This window comes from Oncorhynchus kisutch, linkage group LG1 (genome assembly GCF_002021735.2).
Source record: "Oncorhynchus kisutch isolate 150728-3 linkage group LG1, Okis_V2, whole genome shotgun sequence".
In the NCBI taxonomy this organism is placed as follows: domain Eukaryota; kingdom Metazoa; phylum Chordata; class Actinopteri; order Salmoniformes; family Salmonidae; genus Oncorhynchus; species Oncorhynchus kisutch.
Genome location: NC_034174.2, coordinates 54,488,561 through 54,509,486, shown reverse-complemented (window position 1 = coordinate 54,509,486; position 20,926 = coordinate 54,488,561). Strand labels below are relative to the sequence as shown.

The 20,926-nt window shown below is 43.4% G+C and overlaps 1 protein-coding gene across 3 annotated transcripts in view; it reads left to right on the top strand.

Moving 5' to 3' along the window:
* The window catches only part of LOC109891153 (solute carrier family 12 member 5), a 314,019-nt gene that overhangs the window by 246,295 nt on the left and 46,798 nt on the right, over window positions 1–20,926 (top strand). For all 3 annotated transcript variants that reach the window (XM_031827141.1, XM_031827148.1, XM_031827150.1), the window contains exons 5-13: window positions 6,667–6,721; window positions 7,378–7,508; window positions 11,707–11,954; window positions 12,645–12,856; window positions 13,412–13,579; window positions 14,104–14,202; window positions 14,629–14,686; window positions 14,970–15,144; window positions 15,594–15,712. In XM_031827141.1, the coding sequence (XP_031683001.1) occupies window positions 6,667–6,721; window positions 7,378–7,508; window positions 11,707–11,954; window positions 12,645–12,856; window positions 13,412–13,579; window positions 14,104–14,202; window positions 14,629–14,686; window positions 14,970–15,144; window positions 15,594–15,712 (1,265 nt within the window). The remainder of the gene's footprint in view (window positions 1–6,666; window positions 6,722–7,377; window positions 7,509–11,706; window positions 11,955–12,644; window positions 12,857–13,411; window positions 13,580–14,103; window positions 14,203–14,628; window positions 14,687–14,969; window positions 15,145–15,593; window positions 15,713–20,926) is intronic.

The window sequence follows — 20,926 nt, the reverse complement described above, 5'->3', positions numbered from 1 at the left end:
CTGCGAAATAGATGCTATCTGGGTCAGAAAATAAACATAAAATCAGATTGTTCTTTTAAAATAAGTTTTCCTTCACATGTTGTAAAAGTAAGGATAATAGCTGAAGCAACTCAATTTCCTCATTAGTCATTTGACTGCATAGTAACTTGGCAGCTCATTGAGGCAAAACTATTTCTGATTTACAAATCGACCCGAAGCCCCTATTCCTTAGCCACTAGATCTTAGAGGATTAGATATGGCGGTATTTCTCACCCAGCCAATTAGAAGAGATCAAATCAAATCAAATTGATTAATCAAGCCTTTCTTACATCAGCTGATATCGCAAAGTGCTGTACAGAAACCCCAAACAGCAAGCAATGCAGGTGTAGAAGCACAGTGGCTAGGAAAAACTCCCTAGAAAGGCCAGAACCTAGGAAGAAACCTAGAGAGGAACCAGGCTATGAGGGGTGGCCAGTCATTTTCTGACTGTGCAGGGTGGAGATTATAGCAGAACATGGCCAAGATGTTCAAATGTTCATAGATGACCAGCAGGGTCAAATAATAATAATCACAGTGGTTGTCGAGGGTGCAAAAGGTCAGCACCTCAGGAGTAAATGTCAGTTGGCTTTTCATAGCCGATCATTCAGAGTATCTCTACAGCTCCTACTGTCTCTAGAATGTTGAAAACAGCAGGTCTGGGACAGGTAGCAGGTCCGGTGAACAGGTCAGGGTTCCATAGCCGCAGGCAGAACAGTTGAAACTGGAGCAGCAGCATGGCCAGGTGGACTGGGGACATCAAGGAGTCATCAGGCCAGGCCTGAGGCATGGTCCTAGGGCTCAGGTCCTCCTCCGAGAGAAAGAAAGAATTAGAGAGTGCATACTTAAATTCACACAGGACACCGGATAAGACAGGAGAAATTCTCCAGATATAACAGACTGACCCTAGCCCCCCGACACATAAACTATTGCAGCATAAATACTGGAGGCTGAGGCAGGAGGGGTCGTGGGACACTGTGGCCCCGTCCGACGATACCCCCGGACAGGGACAAACAGGCAGGATATAACACCACCCACTTTTCCAAAGCACAGCCCCCACACCACTAGAGGAATATCTTCAACCACCAACTAACCATCCTGAGACAAGGCAGAGTATAGCCTACAAAGATCTCCGCCACGGTACAATCCAAGGGGGGGGCGCCAACCCAGACAGGAAGATCACATCAGTGACTCAACCCACTCAAGTGACGCACCCCACCTAGGGACAGGATGGAAAAGCACCAGTAAGCCAGTGACAGCCCCTGTAATAGGGTTGTAGGCAGAGAATCCCAGTGGAGAGAGGGGAACTGGCCAGACAGAGACAGCAAGGGCGGTTCGTTGCCCCAGTGCCTTTCCGTAGGACCTACTGAAGAGATGAGTCTTCAATAAAGACTTCAAAGTTGAGACCGAGTCTGCGTCTCTCACATGGGTAGGCAGACCATTCCATAAAAATGGAGCTCTATAGGAAAAAGCCCTGCATATTTTCTGTATACCAGGGAGCTAGTTTCTTATGACAAATGTTTTTGGTTTTTAGGAGTGCGACTGCATCTAGGGTATTGCGCAAGGTTAAATTGAGTTCCTCAGTTAGGTGGTTAACTGATTTTTGAACTCTGACGTCCTTGGGTAGGCGGAGGGAGCCTGGAAGGGCATCTAGGAATCTTTGGGGTGTCAGAATTTATAGCACAATTTTTGATGATCCTTGGTTGGGGTCTGAGCAGATTATTTGTTGCGATTGCAAACGTAATAAAATGGTCCGATAGTCCAGGATTATGAGGAAAAACATCCACAACATTTCTTCTATGGGACAAAACTAGGTTCAGAGTATATGACTGTGGCAGTGAGGAGGTCCGGAGACATGTTGGACAGAACCCACTGAGTCGATGATGGCTCCGAAAGCCTTTTGGAGTGGGTTGTGGACTTTTCCATGTGAATATTAAAGTCACCAAAAATTTGAATATTATCTGACATGACTACAAGGTTCGATAGGAATTCAGGGAACGTAGTATATGGCCCAGGAGGCCTGTAAACAGTAGCTATAAAAAGTGATTGAGTAGGCTGCATAGATTTCATAACTAGAAGCTCAAAAGACGAAAACGTCGGGGGGGTTTTTGTAAATTGAAATTTGCTCTCATAAATGTTAGCAACACCTCCGCCTCCTGAGGCCTCATTTAACACAGCAAATTCATTTGGCTTAAGCCATGTTTCAGTCAGGCCAATCACATCACAATTAGGATCAGTGATTAGTTCATTGACTATAACTGCCTTGGAAGTGAGGGATCTAACATTAAGTAGCCCTATTTTGAGATGTGAGGTATCACAATCTCTTTCAATAATGACAGGAATGGAGGAGGTCTTTATCCTAGTGAGATTGCTAAGGCGAACACCTCCATGTTTAGTTTTGCCCAACCCAGGTCGAGGCACAGACACGGTCTCAATGGGGATAGCTGACTACACTGACTGTGCTATTGGCAGACTCCACTAAGCTGGCAGGCCGGCTAACATGCTGCTGCCTGGCCTGCACCCTATCTCATTGTGGAGCTAGGGGAGTTAGAGCCCTGTCTATGTTCGTAGATAAGATGAGAGCACCCCTCCAGCTAGGATAGAGTCCGTCACTCCTCAACAGGCCAGGCTTGGTCCTGTTTGTGGGTGAGTCCCAGAAAGAGGTCCAATTATGTACAAATTCTGTCTTTTGGGAGGGGCAGAAAATCAAATCAAATCAAATCAAATTTATTTATATAGCCCTTCGTACATCAGCTGATATCTCAAAGTACTGTACAGAAACCCAGCCTAAAACCCCAAACAGCAAGCAATGCAGGTGTAGAAGCACGGTGGCTAGGAAAAACTCCCTAGAAAGGCCAATACCTAGGAAGAAACCTAGAGAGGAACCAGGCTATGTGGGGTGGCCAGTCCTCTTCTGGCTGTGCCGGGTGGAGATTATAACAGAACATGGTCAAGATGTTCAATGTTCATAAATGACCAGCATGGTCGAATAATAATAAGGCAGAACAGTTGAAACTAGAGCAGCAGCACAGTCAGGTGGAAGTTGAAACTGGAGCAGCAGCATGGCCAGGTAGACTGGGGACAGCAAGGAGTCATCATGTCAGGTAGTCCTGGGGCATGGTCCTAGGGCTCAGGTCAGTTGAAACTGGAACAGCAGCATGGCCAGGTGGACTGGGGACAGCAAGGAGTCATCATGTCAGGTAGTCCTGGGGCATGGTCCTAGGGCTCAGGTCCTCCGAGAGAGAGAAAGAAAGAGAGAAGGAGAGAATTAGAGAACGCACACTTAGATTCACACAGGACACCGAATAGGACAGGAGAAGTACTCCAGATATAACAAACTGACCCCAGCCCCCCGACACATAAACTACTGCAGCATAAATACTGGAGGCTGAGACAGGAGGGGTCAGGAGACACTGTGGCCCCATCCGAGGACACCCCCGGACAGGGCCAAACAGGAAGGATATAACCCCACCCACTTTGCCAAAGCACAGCCCCCACACCACTAGAGGGATATCTTCAACCACCAACTTACCATCCTGAGACAAGGCTGAGTATAGCCCACAAAGATCTCCGCCACGGCACAACCCAAGGGGGGGGGGCGCCAACCCAGACAGGATGACCACAACAGTGAATCAACCCACTCAGGTGACGCACCCCCTCCAGGGACGGCATGAGAGAGCCCCAGCAAGCCAGTGACTCAGCCCCTGTAATAGGGTTAGAAAACAGTTTTCAACCAGCGATTGAGTTGTGAGAGTCTCAATTACTATAATGCATAGATATCTATCCAACTCTCAGCTCTACGAGGGTGCTTAGGATGTAGGGGTTAGGGGTTGATTTGGAATTCAGCACACATACGTTTGCTAATAAGTCTAAAAACAGAAGACATTACATTCACCTTTACCTGACAATGCAGTCAGTATTGAACCTGCTCCAATAGATTGATGTACGGTATACTCTCCAATAGAGACCATGAACTTGCGCTTCTGTGGCATTGAAAAGTCTAGTAAATGTATATAATGATGGCTATAGTTCCCTTTCTCAGGGTAGGTTCAAACCACTTCCTGTCAAAAAACAATTTCAGAATGACTTCAGCAAAGTCATTCAAAGGAGTTGTAGTTTCACTTGGACGATACAATCAATCGGAACTCCACTCTATATGAGTCTGAAGCTAGATCATTTAGACCCTTTTGAGGCTAGTGCTTGTGTTCACAAAGCTTCCGGTTCAGAAGACAGAGGCACAAAGACAGAAAAAGGCACTCGGCTCCCAATCCAATGGACTTTTCTTGTCGGCAACGCTATGGAATCGATGGCTTAGCTTGTTAGGGACATGTGGATTTGCAATTATTCCGGACTCTCTGTGTAGCACTTCCCAGCTCGTCCCATGGTTAATCTCCCTGCTGAGCGGTGTTGTGTTGTGTCTCATCCAGAACTGGCAGATTAAACGGCTGTGTAATTGTAATTTTTAGCGGCTTGTTTATTAGCCAGGGGACGTGTTGGTACTGTGGCGTCTCAGGATGCCAGCAAAGTCTGAGAATCACTCAATAGGACAAGCCCTTTGGAAAGGATATTACCTTAATCTCCTAAAACTGGGACTACAAATGAAGGGCAGTGGTTCTGGGTCTGTGGTATTGGAGCTTCATGTCAAATAGTAAAATGACTGTATTCTAAGGCTGCATGATGCAACTCTAATGATCATTTGAAAAAAGTTACATGAAAGGCATTAGCTCTGCTTTGGAAGGAACCAAAGGGAGTGACATATATAGGGAAGGTAATCAGGGAGGTGATGGAGTCCAGGTGAGTCTGAAGACACGCAGGTGCGCGTAACGATGGTGGCATTTCTCATTTCCATGGCAACTCCACATGGTATCGCCCATCTTTGAAGTTAGTTAATCTAAAATTTAACTAGCAGCCTGGTGACCTAAAGGCCGGAGAGGGAGCACACGTGACAATATGGGATTTGGAATGTGGGCATCATTGTTGCTGTCACTCTGTTCTTCGTCTCTCAGTAAATAATGTCTTTGTTGACCACAAACTAAATGGGAAGCCATTGCAAACCAAAAGAGATTCAACACATACAGAGAGGAAGTTTTATGAACACAATAATTCCTAATCCTGATTTAGAATCAGAGAAGAGATTGGGCAACTTCCGTCACCCAGACATATAGGAATAATGCCTTCATCTCATACTCATGCTGTGTTCATGTTTGTTTTGCGTTAGTAACACTTAATTTAAACCCACCAAGACCCATCTTCTAAATGCAGTCAGAAATATGTAATATGACACCTAAAAATGAGGCCCACCCATTTCGTAAAATACACTTTGACAATTTCTGATGACGTTGGCTCCGCTCATTTATATCATCCTGTCATGCTTATACAGTGCAAAGTGTTATATAAAAAGTAGAAAGCGTTACAATGAAGGGCTCGAGTATTGAGTCCCTCACAGGTTTCCTCAGGTGACACAGTCAGTAAGTGCTCTATCTCCCTCTCATAACGTTCCCATACAACTGTGTCGAGTGATTCACTCGGCCTCAAACTACCTCTTCCTCGTATTTTCCAGCCTGCCCACATCAGATAAACCACTTAAACAATTAGTCTTATCTGCTCTCCTCAGAGAGAGTGAGCCTTACTTCATTATGACCCGATAAGAGAGTAATATGGCACGGTCGAGCAGACTGTTGTTAACCCAGACAGACAGCTGTGTTCACAAGAAACATTAACAGTCGTCCACCCCCCATCCTCTCACAGGCTAGTTATTACACACATCTCTCTCTCTTTCTGTCCTCTGGGTTATATCTCTTTCTGTCTTTGTCGGTCTGTCTGTGTGTGTGTCTCTCTCTCTGTGTGTGTCTCTCTCTCTCTCTCTCTGCCTACATAGACATTAAGGAAGTACACCACGGCTAATTAAATATTATTACTGTTAAAGCCATATTTTTTCTCAGACACACACATATTAATGACTTGATTTATTTTAATCTCATAAATGTCTCTCTAGTTTTCCCTCACTACTCACTCTCTCTTAAACACATGCAAATCACTCACTTTCTCTCTCAGATACACACTCTTCCCCTGTCATATACACACACACACACACACACACACACACACACACACACACACACACACACACACACACACACACACACACACACACACACACACACTTCCTTTACCTTGCTGCCATACTCTTGGTTCTTTAGTAAATGTCTGCCTACAGTTGATCTTCATTGTTCCATGTCCTAACGGTGCATCTGGTCACATCTCCACTCAAAGCCAAACAGACAGATTGATGTGCTTGGCGGGAGGATGTGCCTTGTCGATCACTTGTTGACTCTTTTGTTGACAGCCCACTGGGTTGTTATTCTATCAAACTTCCAGTCATGAACATTAGAATATTCTAATCTAAATTTACTGTTGTCCTTATAAACTAACAAGGTTTTCAACTGAAACTGCACAAGCCGGAACATAGTGTTTATTGGTGTCAGTAAGTACAAAGAAGACCACGACAACTTGATTTCCCCCCATTTGTGTTTCACCTGAAAAACATGTGAAATATCCTGTCAGGTAGGGTGTAACAGATTGAATGTAACACAATACTAACGTCCCATTTCCCCTCTCTGTTCTCTTCTCTCTACATCTCCCTCTCTTTAGACCATGCTGACTGCAATCTCAATGAGTGCCATTGCTACCAATGGAGTCGTGCCAGGTGGGTGAGCATGCGTTGCATCCGGGTTCGCTGTTGGGAATAGTACCTCCTCTTCAATTCCCTTTCGGCTCAAAATGCATATTCAGTGCAGTAGCCCTAGCAACGCGATAATATTAGTTACGTCCAGACTCCTGGGTCCCGACATGAACCTTACACAGCTAGGTGAATATGATTAGAGATGGTATCCAATAATCACGTCTCACACTGGCTGACTCGCTCCTTGATTGGCAGAGGTGAGAGGAAATTACAGAGGCTTGAGCTGTTTTATCAGACGGTGCTGCAGCACCCTCAGCACCCGTATTTCCCACGGCTATTATGCCTGGACCTGTGCATTAAGAAAAGCAAATGTTTGTTTTCCGTTGCAAAACATTTTGGGGGTTTTCTTTGGCGTGCCCTAATGAACATGACCCTGCTCTGATTTGGGAATAGCAGGGTTTGGGTCATTTATATTTAAACTCAGGGAAATCACGTGAAATATAGTGATGCTTTCAAAGAAGCAATTGTATTTGAAAATTATGGCAATGCTGCAAACTGGCATATATCATTCCAAATCCATATAATTCCAAATCAATTCAGTTGCAGATGCTGTTTGTATACAATATTTCATTAAAAAGTATGTCATTGATAGAATGTTTGTATTTATTTGTTGTCTGTAGCTGGAGGATCCTACTACATGATCTCCCGTTCTCTGGGGCCTGAGTTTGGGGGTGCTGTGGGCATTTGTTTCTACCTCGGGACAACGTTCGCTGGGGCCATGTACATCCTGGGGTCCATCGAACTCTTACTGGTAAGAACCTGGGTGTGAAATACTTATCTTTCTATCCATCTCTGTCTGTGTCGGTCTTTCTCTCACTCTCTCTCTCTCTCTCTCTCTCTCTCTCTCTCTCTCTCTCTGTCCTCATTCTGCTTTGATGCTATTTCCTTCCTCTCTTCCCCACAATGAATTATAATAAATATAAAGATCTTTCATCTTTGTCTGTCCCCATACTCGCTCCTCACTCTCTTTTTTCATGCTCAATCTTCCTCTCCCTATTCTGCATTAGGGAGAGCTCAAGCATTGGCTAAGTAATAAGACCATTTGTTGAAACTGCCACCACTTCTCAATACGAATTGGAGGAGGTCTGAGGTGTCTCCACTCAGGCCATCTCCTCCCATGCATTTTGACAGAAGTTGCCGGAGAGAGGATGCAATGAATCAAGGAAATGCAATTGAGATTCATCCTATATAGGTTTTTTGACTGGATCTGTACATTCTGATCTAGCCTAGAGGTTAATTTGGTCTTCTAGGTTAAAGCTGGATTAGTTTCCATTGTGGAATAACAAACCCCTCTGAATTGTGAGGAGAGGATCTGGAGAAGGCTGCTTTGAATTTTCGTTTATCCCTTCATAGAAGCACAAAAAGCAGCTATATTTAGAATGACGAAGGGTTCACATTGAAGCTTGAGTTTTGGCCCAATTGTACGTTGCACCACACAATAACTCAACCTCACTAGAGTAATGAACATCCAAGTTATACTGCTCCACTTATTATTTTCCTATTGTCTTAAATTGATTGATTGGTATGGAAGAAGAATACTTTATTGGAATGGCATATCTGACAAAATGTACTATATTATGTATCATAATCCAGGTGGTTTGAGCCCTGAATGCTGATTAGCTGACACCCGTGGTATATCGTATACCGTATACCACGGGTATGACAAAACATGTATATTTACTGCTCTAATTACGTTGGTAACCAGTTTATAATAGCAATAAGGCACCTCTGGGGTTTGTGGGTTAACCCTAACCCTACCCCTATATGGCCAATATACCACGGGTAAGGGCTGTATCCATGCACTCCTTGTTGCATTGTGCCTAAATACAGCCCTTAGCCATGGTGTATTTCCCATTTATAGAACGGATGAGTCTAATCATGAATGCTGATTGGTTAAAACCCCATTCCAGCCGGTGTCTATTCCACAAGTTACCACCGCTAAATCTATGATGTTAAAATGCCTATTTACTCTGTTCCATCTGACTACGCATTCCACTGTCTCATCAGCCCAGCCAAGCAATTTATAAACTTGATCTCCACTATAAAAAGCATCTAGACATTATCTCACATTTATTTTAGACAAACATTTAGTTTTCAACAGCGGAGATTTGTATAAACCTTGTTGTCTGTCTCTCCGACATTTGCAACATTGTTTCAGTATTCAAATTCGATCTCCAGCTGTCCCATAGTAATGAACGTGTCGGGACTTGGTACGAGATTGACTGACAGACAGTGTTTCTCAGCCAGTCGAAATCATGAATCAGCTGGCATCATTTTTATGGCTATTTACAAAGAAATGTAATTTAAAAATGGTCAAATGAAATGAGTCTTTGTGTCAGCTGTGTTGTTGGCTAGCTCTTCTGAACAACAGTGTCCTGACGAGTGAGCAGAAGTTCTATGCCAGGCGAAATCGCGTCTCATTAGCTCATTGTTATAGACGTATCCAAATAAATGTCACTAGAAAACAGCTTAAACAAATGCAGCTACTTTGCTGTTATTCTGGCTGCACTTTTTGACACCACTGTAAGTTAACCAAAGTTGGCTAGCTTGTAAGCAAGGGATAAGAACGTTGCTTGCCAGTATGGCAATGGAACATTTAGAACGAACAACTGAACAACTGGGTCGCGTCTCTGGCAACTGAACCGATAGAATGAACGACCATCCCCACACAAACCTAGATTTGTGTGGGGACTATATCTTGGGCAAGGATGAAATAGTATGAATAAATTCATCAAAATGAAGTTTTTAATGAAAATATTTTTCTTTATTTAACTAGGCAAGTCAGTTAAGAACAAATTCTTATTTTCAATGATGGCCTAGGAACAGTGGGTTAACTGCCTGTTCAGGGGCAGAATGACAGATTTGTACCTTGTCAGCTCAGGGATATGAACTTGCAACCATTCGGTTACTAGTCCAACGCTCTAACCACTAGGCTACCCTGCCGCCCCATAATGAAAATATGTCAATCATTATTTGAATATGTTGGTAACCCGTTGTATGAAAGTGATAATACCCTCGAATCCGGTGTTTGGAGGATATATCCTCCAAACACCAGCTTCTCTGGCATTCCACACTGTCTCGGGCCTTATTGCTTCATTATAAAATGGGTTGTTTGGATCCTGGATGCTGATGGTTGATATGCAGGAGTTGTGGGACAACAACTGTCCTGCAGCCCAGGCAGGAAAGTAATAAACTTCATCTCCCTCTGGAAAAAAGCATCTACACATTATCTTTCCATGCTACTAAACTCAGCAAAAAAAGAAACGTCCTCTCACTGTCAACTGAGTTTATTTTCAGCAAACTTAACGTGTGTAAATATTTGTATGAACATAACAAGATTCAATAACGGCGACATAAACTGAACAAGTTCCACAGACATGTGACTAACATAAATGGAATAATGTGTCCCTGAGCAAAGGGGGGTCAAAATCAAAAGTAGCAGTCAGTATCTGGTGTGGCCACCAGCTGCATTAAGTACTGCAGTGCATCACCTCCTCATGGACTGCACCAGATTTGCCCGTTCTTGCTATGAGATGTTACCCCACTCTTCCACTCTTCCACTGCAAGTTCCCAGACATTTCTGGGGGGAATGCCCCTAGCCCTCACCCTCCGATCCAACAGGTCCCAGACGTGCTAAATGGGATTGAGATCCGGGCTCTATGTTTAAACCCTTTACAATGAAGATCTGTGAAGTTATTTGGATTTTTACTAATTATCTTTGAAAGACAAGGTCCTGAAAAAGGGACGTTTCTTTTTTTGCTTTTTTTGAGTTTCTTTGGTTTGCAACAGTTGAGGGTTGAATAAGCCTTTCTTTCTGCCTCTACAAACTGTACAATAATGTTACATTTTACAAATGTGACCTCTCCCGTGCCAGTAGGCTAGCTAGCTCAATAAATAACGAATGCCATTCGTTCATTAACCAGTGCAGTGTGGGCTATGCAAGCCCATTGGATATTTATACAATTGTTATTTATTGAAGTTCTTGTCTCTCATCATCATTGAATCTCTGCTAGCTAGGAACACGCCAATGATTTGTTTAGCATAGCAATGTCGAATTAATCGAATTAATGACTGGATCAAAACATGACAAAATAACTAACGACAAGTCCGCTTGGGTAGCAACTTCAGAATACAAAAACAAATGTACTCCTTAAAATAACAAGTCTGTTTGTGTGGTTACCACGGCAACTACTGTAGTAAACTTGCGAGCTACTTTAGTGGATGTTGATAAAATTTATATCGGCAAATGTGTTAAATTATAAACTGGGTGGTTCGAGCCCTGAATGCTGATTGGCTGACACCCGTGGTATATCAGACTGTATACCACGGGTATGACAATACATTTATTTTTTCTGCTCTAATTACGTTGGTAACCAGTTTATAACAGCAATAAGGCACCTCTGGGGTTTGTGGTATATCGCCAATATACCACAGCTAATGGCTGTATCCAGAATAGCCCTTAACTATGGTATATTGTCCATATACCACACCCTCTCGTGCCTTATTGGTTAATTATAGCTTTGGTATAAAAGGGATAATCAACTCAGGGCTCTATGCGTTCTCTGGAAACCTCTGACCGTCTCTTCTGCAGAGTGACCTTGACAGTCCTGTTTGTCACTGTTGGGTCTCTCTTTCTTGCTCATAGGCTTTGCTCATAGGCTGTCCTTCAACGCTGTTTCATCCTTAAAATTCCTCAGTCAATAGGGAAAGGACACTATGTTATGAACATAGCCATATACAGACAAGGTTGGCAAACTTGGTTTAAGAGAAAAGAACAGTAGAATTTCAAAAATGTACACCATGTTGGCACAAAGAGCTTCAAGTCAATAATTTCATACAATTGTTAGGACATATTAAATACATGTCCTATATAACTGTCATCTCTCTCTCTCTCTCTCTCTCTCTCTCTCTCTCTCTCTCCCTCTCTCTCCCTTTCCCCTCCCTTACAGATCTACATCCTCCCCCAGGCGGCCATTTTTAAGATGGAGGGTCTTGAGGGGGCCGAGGCGGAGGCGGCGATGCTGAACAACATGCGTGTGTACGGCACTATTGTGCTCAGTTTCATGGCCACGGTGGTGTTCGTGGGGGTCAAGTACGTCAACAAGCTGGCCCTGCTTTTTCTAGCCTGCGTCATACTCTCCATCCTGGCCGTGTATGCCGGAGTCATCAAGACAGCCATCGAACCGCCTGACTTCCCGTAAGGGCCCCTACTGTTCAATTAGCCTGCTCCCAGATCTGTTTGTGTCGTCTTGTCAAGTCCTATGGCCATTGTCACATGAGAATGACCATAGGAGTTGGAAAGACAGAACAAACAGATGTGGGACCAAGCTACTCTTCAATATTGGGGCTGAGCCGAACTTGAGCAATGTGGGTGTGATGTGAATCATGTTTGATGTCATTTATTTATTTATATAATTGTGGCCCATATGGGGGATTTGGGTTTTGAGACTTTTGTTGCAATATAATTTGACCACATGTTCACCCATTTTAAGACGATTTGAAGTATATTGAAAATATATAGAAATGATGTTCAATGCACCAAAGCAGATTGTGTTAAATACAAATGGAACATATTGAGTAGGGAGGACTCTTCTGTTCAATATGGGGACTGATACCCACAGACTTGTGCTAGCTCTCAAAGCCAATGCCTAGTCTTCGACTCAGTCTAAAGTTGTCTGCATGGGCAGTTGGGGTTTGATTCCCGGTCGTCACACTAACACAAGTAATGTGTAGCTTATGTTGTTCTTGTCGATAACTGTTCTGTACTTTGTTGTGTATTTGTACATTTTATGTGGACCCCAGGAAGAGTAGCTGCTGAATGTGCAGTGGCTAATGGGGATCCTAATAAACTAAACTAATACACTAACACATCTCCCCTGCTGCGCAGAGTCTGTATGCTTGGGAATCGCCCGCTGATCTCCAAAGGGTTCGATGTGTGCGCCAAAACACTGGAGAGTGGCAACGGCACAGTCACCACCAAGCTGTGGAAGATCTTCTGCGATACTCCCTTCCTCAACGCCACCTGTGACGAGTACTTTGCCAACAACAACGTGTCCTTCATCCAGGGCATCCCTGGGGTCATGAGCGGCATCCTCAAAGGTGACCAAACACAGTTGACTATTAGTCTTCTTCTGGCTCAGTTGGTAGAGCATGCCACTTGCAATGCCAGGATTGTGGGCTCTATTGCTGCCAGAGTCACCAATATGTAAAATGCATGCATGTATGATGGTCACTTTGAATAAAAGTCTTTGCTAAAAGGTTAACATAATATTATATTATTATAACTACTATTATTCTACAGTACAAATAACATGCACTGTTCTGGTCCACCCACACTCAGGTCACTGTACCTACAGTACAGTACACATGCTTGCACACACACATGCAGGAAACATACCCGCGTATGTTCATTGCCACCCCATTGTATGTACTGTACGATGGAACTAAAGGTCAAGCGATTATAAATCATATTCTCCCTCCTCTCCAAACCCTCTCACTCTCTTTCCCTTTATCTCCCTCTCCCACCTTTTCTCTATACCATTAAATTGCCCTCTCTCTCCCTCTTTCTCTCTGTTTATTTCTCCCTCCCCCTCCCCCTCCCCCTTCTCCCTCTTCCTCAATCCCTTCCACCCACCGCACCCCACACACACACAGAGAACCTATTTGGGAATTACCTGGAGAAGGGCAATCTGGTGGCCAAGATCGGGATTGCGACCGTGGAGGGCCCCGATGATACTCTGACCAACTCCAACCGCTATGTCCTGGCTGACATCACCAGCTTCTTCACCCTTCTGGTCGGCATCTACTTCCCCTCCGTCACAGGTCAGCTGACAGGAAAGGATAATGCAAAGAGGAAGAGACACAGAGCTGAAACTCATTCCTCTCATCCTCAAAGGGTGAATTCACCAAGGGTGGATCTCAAGGAAAAGAGAGGACGCAAGGGATCGAGGGAAAATAATCACCCTTTTTTGTTGTTTTGTGTGGTAATTTTAAAAAATCTAGATAGGGGAGATGTGTGTCAATTTATTGAAACATTTTACGATACTGTCAAAGATTCATCTGAAGTCCTGATTTTTTTTTTTTACACAAAAAGCTGTTGTTTGTCATTAGAAGGATCAATTTGCTGTATTTTTCAGTTGTGATAATTTGACAAAGGAAAGTAGGTTTCGAATCGACATACACACGCAATTGTGTGAGTTTCTAAGCCCACCATTTGATTATCTGAGTTTTCTTATAGACCTCTGCCTGTGTTTTGAAAACAATTCTCGGACTGAAACGCAAATGTGCAGAGGTTATTGTGTGAGCAGGAGTTTTTCTAAAGTGACCTCTCTTCTTGTGTTTCACAGGGATCATGGCCGGATCCAACCGGTCTGGAGACCTGCGTGACGCGCAGAAGTCCATCCCCATCGGCACTATCATGGCCATCACCACTACCTCACTCGTGTGTATCCTTTTACTGCTCCCGTTTCTGGACTCAATGGGCTTTTAGCTGTCGCTCACATGCCATCTACCAACAGTAAACGAGCTCTATTTTATACAAAACATTTTTATTTGACTTTTCAACATAAAATATATATTAGGTTTGTTTGAATTGGGCCTTTAGCCTCAAGCTTGTTATGTCGAAACGATAACTCCACGAAAGCAATTTCAAATAAACCGTGTTGTTCTTTATCTCAAAGTAACCATTACAGAACAAAAGCAATTCATCATGTACCGCAATACATCAGACATAACCCAACAGTAACAGTACTGTCGAACTGTGTACTTATGTAACTCTCAATGTGCAGACATAGCAGAGATACGTGAGGATATGTCCCTATGTGCTAGCAATGAGCGTGGGTCTGTCTGTTTTCCTTAATGTGACCTCATAGACATGTCCGCTGTGGTCCTGTTCGGTGCCTGTATCGATGGAGTGGTACTAAGGGACAAGTAAGTTATGAGCCAACATGCCTGCAATTGTTTCAACATTTCTCAGTCAAGCTTTTCCAGTGCTCAGGTACTAGATGAGGGATGCTATACCTGGTTCGTATTCAACAGAACATGTTTTAAACAAAAATTTTGCACATTTACTGCAGTTGTGGTCCAGGTAGACCCTCCCTGTTTTAGTCAGTTTTCTTCCGTTTGGTGTCTAATCAATAGGACCCAGGTAATTGTGTCTCCTCCTACCTTTCTTCATGTCTGATTGGCTGGGTGTCATGTCCATCTCCCTCAGGTTTGGAGAGGGAGTCAATGGCAACCTGGTCATTGGCACCTTGGCCTGGCCATCCCCGTGGGTGATTGTAATTGGCTCCTTCTTCTCCACCTGTGGAGCGGGGCTTCAAAGCTTGACGGGCGCCCCGCGTCTCATGCAGGCCATCTCCAGGGATGGTGTCGTGCCCATCCTACGGGTCAGTCTCAGTCATTCTGCCAACATTCTAGCATTTTACACTGATCTGGGACCATTTGTTTTCATAATTCTGTCAGTGTTCAGCAATTAGCACTGATCTGGGTACATTTGTTATGATCTATCTGTCAGCATTCAGCAATTAGCACTGATCTGGGTACATTTGTTATGTTGGTTTGTCAACATGTTTCATATCAGTCTCAGGTGACATTGGACTTGCCTGCCCTCTCTCACAAATTATTTCATTCACATTCAATTTTGATGGTTGGTGTCTGTGTACACTAATGTTCATCTTCAGGTCCCAGGCAAGGGTCAGGTCTCACGTGAGCGTGGTTCACTGAAACACCTCTGTTACATCTACAGTACATACAATCTGCCTTGAAATAATGGAGTAACTAATGTATGTTGTAACTCTATCCCCTCTAACATCTCAGTGTGTGATGTGTCTGCCAGGTGTTTGGCCATGGGAAGGCCAATGGGGAGCCCACCTGGGCCCTGCTGCTGACCGCCTGTATCTGTGAGATAGGGATCCTCATTGCCTCCCTGGACGCAGTGGCCCCCATCCTCTCCATGTGAGTGTCTATGAGCGGGACCAGGTGTTGTTCCCCACCACAGGACCTTGCCTGGGAACAACTCTGGGTCCTAGTTACAGCCTATAACTAGGGCCCAGAAAAAACTCCTGGCCCTATTGATGAGTGCTGAAGTGCACTCATCCTGTACCAATATGGACTGTCTAATATGCACACTGTAAATATGATATATACTTCAGACAATGGACAAATTAGATCTTAGCACTTAAGATAAAGTTAAACACATACACTGAACAAAAATATAAAAGCAACATGCAACAATTTCTAAGATTTTACAGTTACAGTTCATATTTTAAAAATCTGTCAATTTAAATGAATTCATTAGGCCCTAATCTATGGATTTCACATGACCAGGAATAGAGATATGCATCTGTTGGTCACAGATACATAAAACAAATAGGGGTGTGGATCAGAAAACCAGTCAGCATCTGGTGCGATCACAATTTGCCTCACACAGCGCGACACAGGCTGTTGATTGTGGCCTGCACAATGTTGTCCCACTCCTCTTCAATGGCTGTGTGAAGTTGCTGGATATTGGCGGCAACTGGAACACGCTGTCGTGCACGTCGATCCAGAGCATCCAAAACATGCTCTGGTGAGGATGCAGGCCATGGAAGAACTGGGACATTTTCAACTTCCCGGAATTTTGTACAGATCCTTGCGACAAGCATTATCATGCTGAAACATGAGGTGATGGTGGCAGATGAATGGCACGACAATGGGCCTCAGGATCTCGTCACGGTATCTCTCTGCATTCAAATTGCCATTGATAAACGCAATTGTTTTCGTTGTCCTGCCCATACCATAACCCCACTGCCACCATGGGGCACTCTGTTCACAATGTTGACATCAGCAGGTGAGCATTTGCCCACTGAAGTCGGTTACGACACCGAACTGCAGTCAGTTCAAGATCCTGGTGAGGACGACGAGCACGAAGATGAGCTTCCCTGAAACGGTTTTTGATAGTTTGTGCAGAAATTCTTTGACTGTGCAAACCCACAGTTTCATCAGCTGTCCAGGTGGCTGGTCTCAGACGTTCCCGCAGTTGAAGAAGCTGGGCTGGCGTGGTTACACATGGTCTGTGGTTGTGAGGCGGGTTGGACATAATGCCAAAATCTCTAAAACAACGTTGGTAGAGAAATTAACATTCAAAATCTCTGGCAAAAGCTCTGGTGGACATACCTGCAGTCAGCATGCCAATTGCACGCTCCCTCAAAACTTGAGACAAAACATGTGGCATTGTGTGGTTACCTGCAGACATTACCTGCACATTTTTAGAATGACCTGTGTATATGATCATGGTGCTTAATCAACTTCTCGATATGCCTCACCTGTCAGGTGGATGGATTATCTTGGCAAAGGAGAAATGCTCACTAACAGTATAGCTAGAGGACTCCTGATAAAGGATCCCACTTTAAATGACGTTCAGCTTATACAGGCTTCCTAAAGTCTTCATAATGTCTTCATAAGAACCACATAAATGTGTTACAAAGCATCTGTAACAGTAGGTCATGCTTTATAAAGGGTTCATAAATCTGGCATGACTGTGTGACATAACCCACTGTTTCGAATGTGAAATAAACATGTGCTTTATAAAGGGTGACATGCTGAAGGATGGCACAAGTCATGTTAGTCACATTACACCTAATCTCATTCACAGACACTTCTACCCAGATGCACGGGCGGTCTGGTGGACCAACACATAAAACTTGGCCTTCATTAGTTTTGGTTAGGTTTAAAATCGAAATGGTGAAGCGTGATTCATCACTCCAGAGAAGGCATTTCCGCTGAGTCCAATGGCGACGAGCTTTACACCACTCCAGCTGACACTTGGCATTGCACATGGTAATCTTAGGCTTGTGTACAGCTGCTCGGCCATGGACTTTTAATAAAAAGTTATTATGTTGCAGTTTGGAACTCAGTAGTGAGTGTTGCAACCGAGGACAAACCATTTTTACATGCTGCTCACTTCAGCACTCTGCAGTCCTGTTCTGTGAGCTTGTGTGGCTTACCACTTTGTGGCTGAGCCGTTGTTGCTCCTAGATTTTTCCACTTCACAATAACAGCACTAACAGTAGGGCAGCTCTAGTCGGGAAAGGTGGCATCCTATGACAGTGCCACGTTGAAAGTCACAGAACTCCTCAGTAAGGCCATTTTACTGCCAGTGTTTGTCTATGGAGATTGCATGGCTGTATGCTCGATTTTATACAGAGTTCACAAATTTGAAGGGGCGTCCACATATTTTTCCCGATGAATTCTATGATCACTCCGACTAAGGCCAAGTTTGAATGGTTGATATCCCTTGGCTTATATGTATGTGCTGTGTGCGCAATAGCCTGGTGATGACGTTAGACCAAGAAACACTTATCTTGATAAGGAAATTGAAAGGGTCTTTCTTCTGGAAGTAAGTTACATGTTCCTCAGTATGCAAACACACACACAACAATATAATGAGCCATACCATGCAGTGAAGGGCCTAGGCAGGTTTTTGACACAACAATATAACCAGCCATACCATGTGGTGCTGGGCCCAGTCAGGTCCTTGACACGTTCACCTTCCCCCCCGCTGAAAGATCAGCCACAAAATGTTGGCACCATTGTAACAGGTTGTAGTCAAGCCCTGGTCTCCAGCAGAACAGAAGAGGAATACGAAGACTTTGTAGTGAGACACCTTCAGCCATTCATAACATCCATAAAGGCTGGGCATTTATAACACATCCATAAAGACTCTATATTGCATGACGCTGTAATTACTTTACAGTCAGACCCCTTTGGTCATTTATAACACATAAATGCCTTGTATCATATGATGCTATACTAATTATGAAGTCAGACACTTTTGGTCATTCATTACATATACAGTACCAGTCAAAAGTTTGGACACACCTACTCATTCAAGGGTCTTTCTTTATTTTTGCTATTTTCTACATTGTAGAATAATAGCGACAACAAAACTATTACATAACCCATATGGAATCATGTAGTAATGAAAAAAGTGTTTAAAAAAAAGTAGCCACTCTTTACAACACTCTTGGCATTCTCTCAACCAGATTCACCTTGAAATCTTTTCCAACAGTCTTGAAGGAGTTCCCACATATGTTGAGCACTTGTTGGCTGCTTTTCCTTCACTCTGCAGTCCAACTCATCCCAAACCATCTCAATTGGGTTGAGGTCGGGTGATTGTGGGGGCCAGGTCATCTGATGCAGCGCTCCATCACTCCCCTTCTTGGTCAAATAGGCCTTATACAGCCTGGAGGTGTGTTGGGTCATTGTCCAGTTGATAAACAAATTATAGTCCCACTGAACTCAAACCAGATGGAATGGTGTATCGCTGCAGAATGCTGTGGTAGCCATGCTGGTTAAGTGTGCCTTGAAATCTAAATAAATCACAGACAGTGTCACCAGCAAAGCACCATCACACCTCTTCCTCTATGCTTCATGGTGGGAACCACACATGCAGAGAACCAAAAAAATGAAAAGACTCTGTGAAACATTTATTTCAGCTGTAATTTCTGAGGCTGGTAACTCTAATGAACTTATCCTCTGCAGCAGAGGTAACTGGGTCTTCCTTTCCTGTGGCGGTCCTCATGAGAGCCAATTTCATCATAGTGCTTGATGGTTTTTGCGACTGCACTTAAAGAAACTTTCAAAGTTCTTGTTCATGTCTTAAAGTAATGATGGAGTGTCGTTTCTCTTTGCTTATTTGAGTTGTTCTTGGCATAATATGGACTTGGTCTTTTACCAAATAGGGCTATCTTCTGTATACCACCCCTACCTTGTCACAACACAACTGATTGGCTCAATCGCATTACAAAGGAAAGAAATTCCACAAATTAACTTATACAAGACACACCTGTTAATTGAAATGCATTCCAGGTGACGCTGGTACCTCATGAAGCTGGTTGAGAGAATGCCAAGTGTGTGCAATGCAGTCATCGAGGCAAAGGGTGGCTACTATGAAAAATCTCAAATCTCAAATACCAATATAAAATTGGTTCTTGCCTCTCTGCCTGAAAGTTAGCAGGTCTTTTAGGAAATGCCTTTTTCACACCACCTGGATACGGGCATTTCTGTGCTTTGGGGAGATGGGAAACTCCATTTGATTCATATTATTATATTCCTCTTTAATTTACAAATCTCATGACATGACTATGAGATGTTGCTGAATCTAGGGGGATTTATTATTTAGCTGAGACTGCTATCTAGACAAATGTTCTTTAGCTAGCTAGCTAGCAATTGCTGTGAAGTCACTGAAATTATTTAAAATAACGTTGGAGGTAGCTATGTAATCGAACTCAACATTTAACTACTACAAACTCATTTAAATGTCAATGAATAAAGGTTAACTTACTTGTTTTTTTTGCTGTCAAGTGGCACCACAAGTGGGCAGTGATTTGCAAACTCATCACATGTGCACCTACTGCTCTACAGAAACACAGCTAACCAAACAACAGTGAAGGGCATGCACACTGAATTAAAAGGCAACTACACTCAAAAAAGTTTGTTACATTTTTCCCAGACCTCAAACGTTGTCCTCTGATGTGGTTTAAGCATTGTTCTGAACACAGAACATCAAAGTGTGTGGAAACCAGCATTTTGGGGGGGAGGATCTAAAACCTGTAAAACCTCAACCGAGAAAACGGAATTTGGGAAAACATCTTAACATATTTTACAAGGCCCTACCTATGTTTTTTAGCTGTGCATGATTGCACTTTAGAGTGTGTGTCATCCTTTAGCGCAGCATTTTGTGGAAAGTTGAGGTCTGATCCAATATTGGCAATGCAGTGGAGGGAAAAAGGTTGAGCCATCCTAGAAATGTAATATAATATAATATATACAATTTAGCAGACGCTTTTATCCACAGCAACTTACAGTCATGCATGTAAACATGTTTACGTATGGGGTGGTCCTGTGAATATAACCCACTATCCTGGCATTGTAATGCTCTGCCAAGATGCATGACAAGTTTATAAATGCTTTGTGAAGCCTCAATTTAATTATTTATTAAGCAGTGCTTATGCCACCCTTTATAAAACACAGCTTTATGTCATATTTGACAAAGTGGGTTTTTTCACATTTGACATCGGTGGTAACAATGGTGCCAGAGAAGAAGGCTGACGTTTACGTGTCCCCAACGATTGTGTTTTTTTGCTACTTTATTTGTGTTGTTTGTAACTTATTTTTTTACTTATTTTG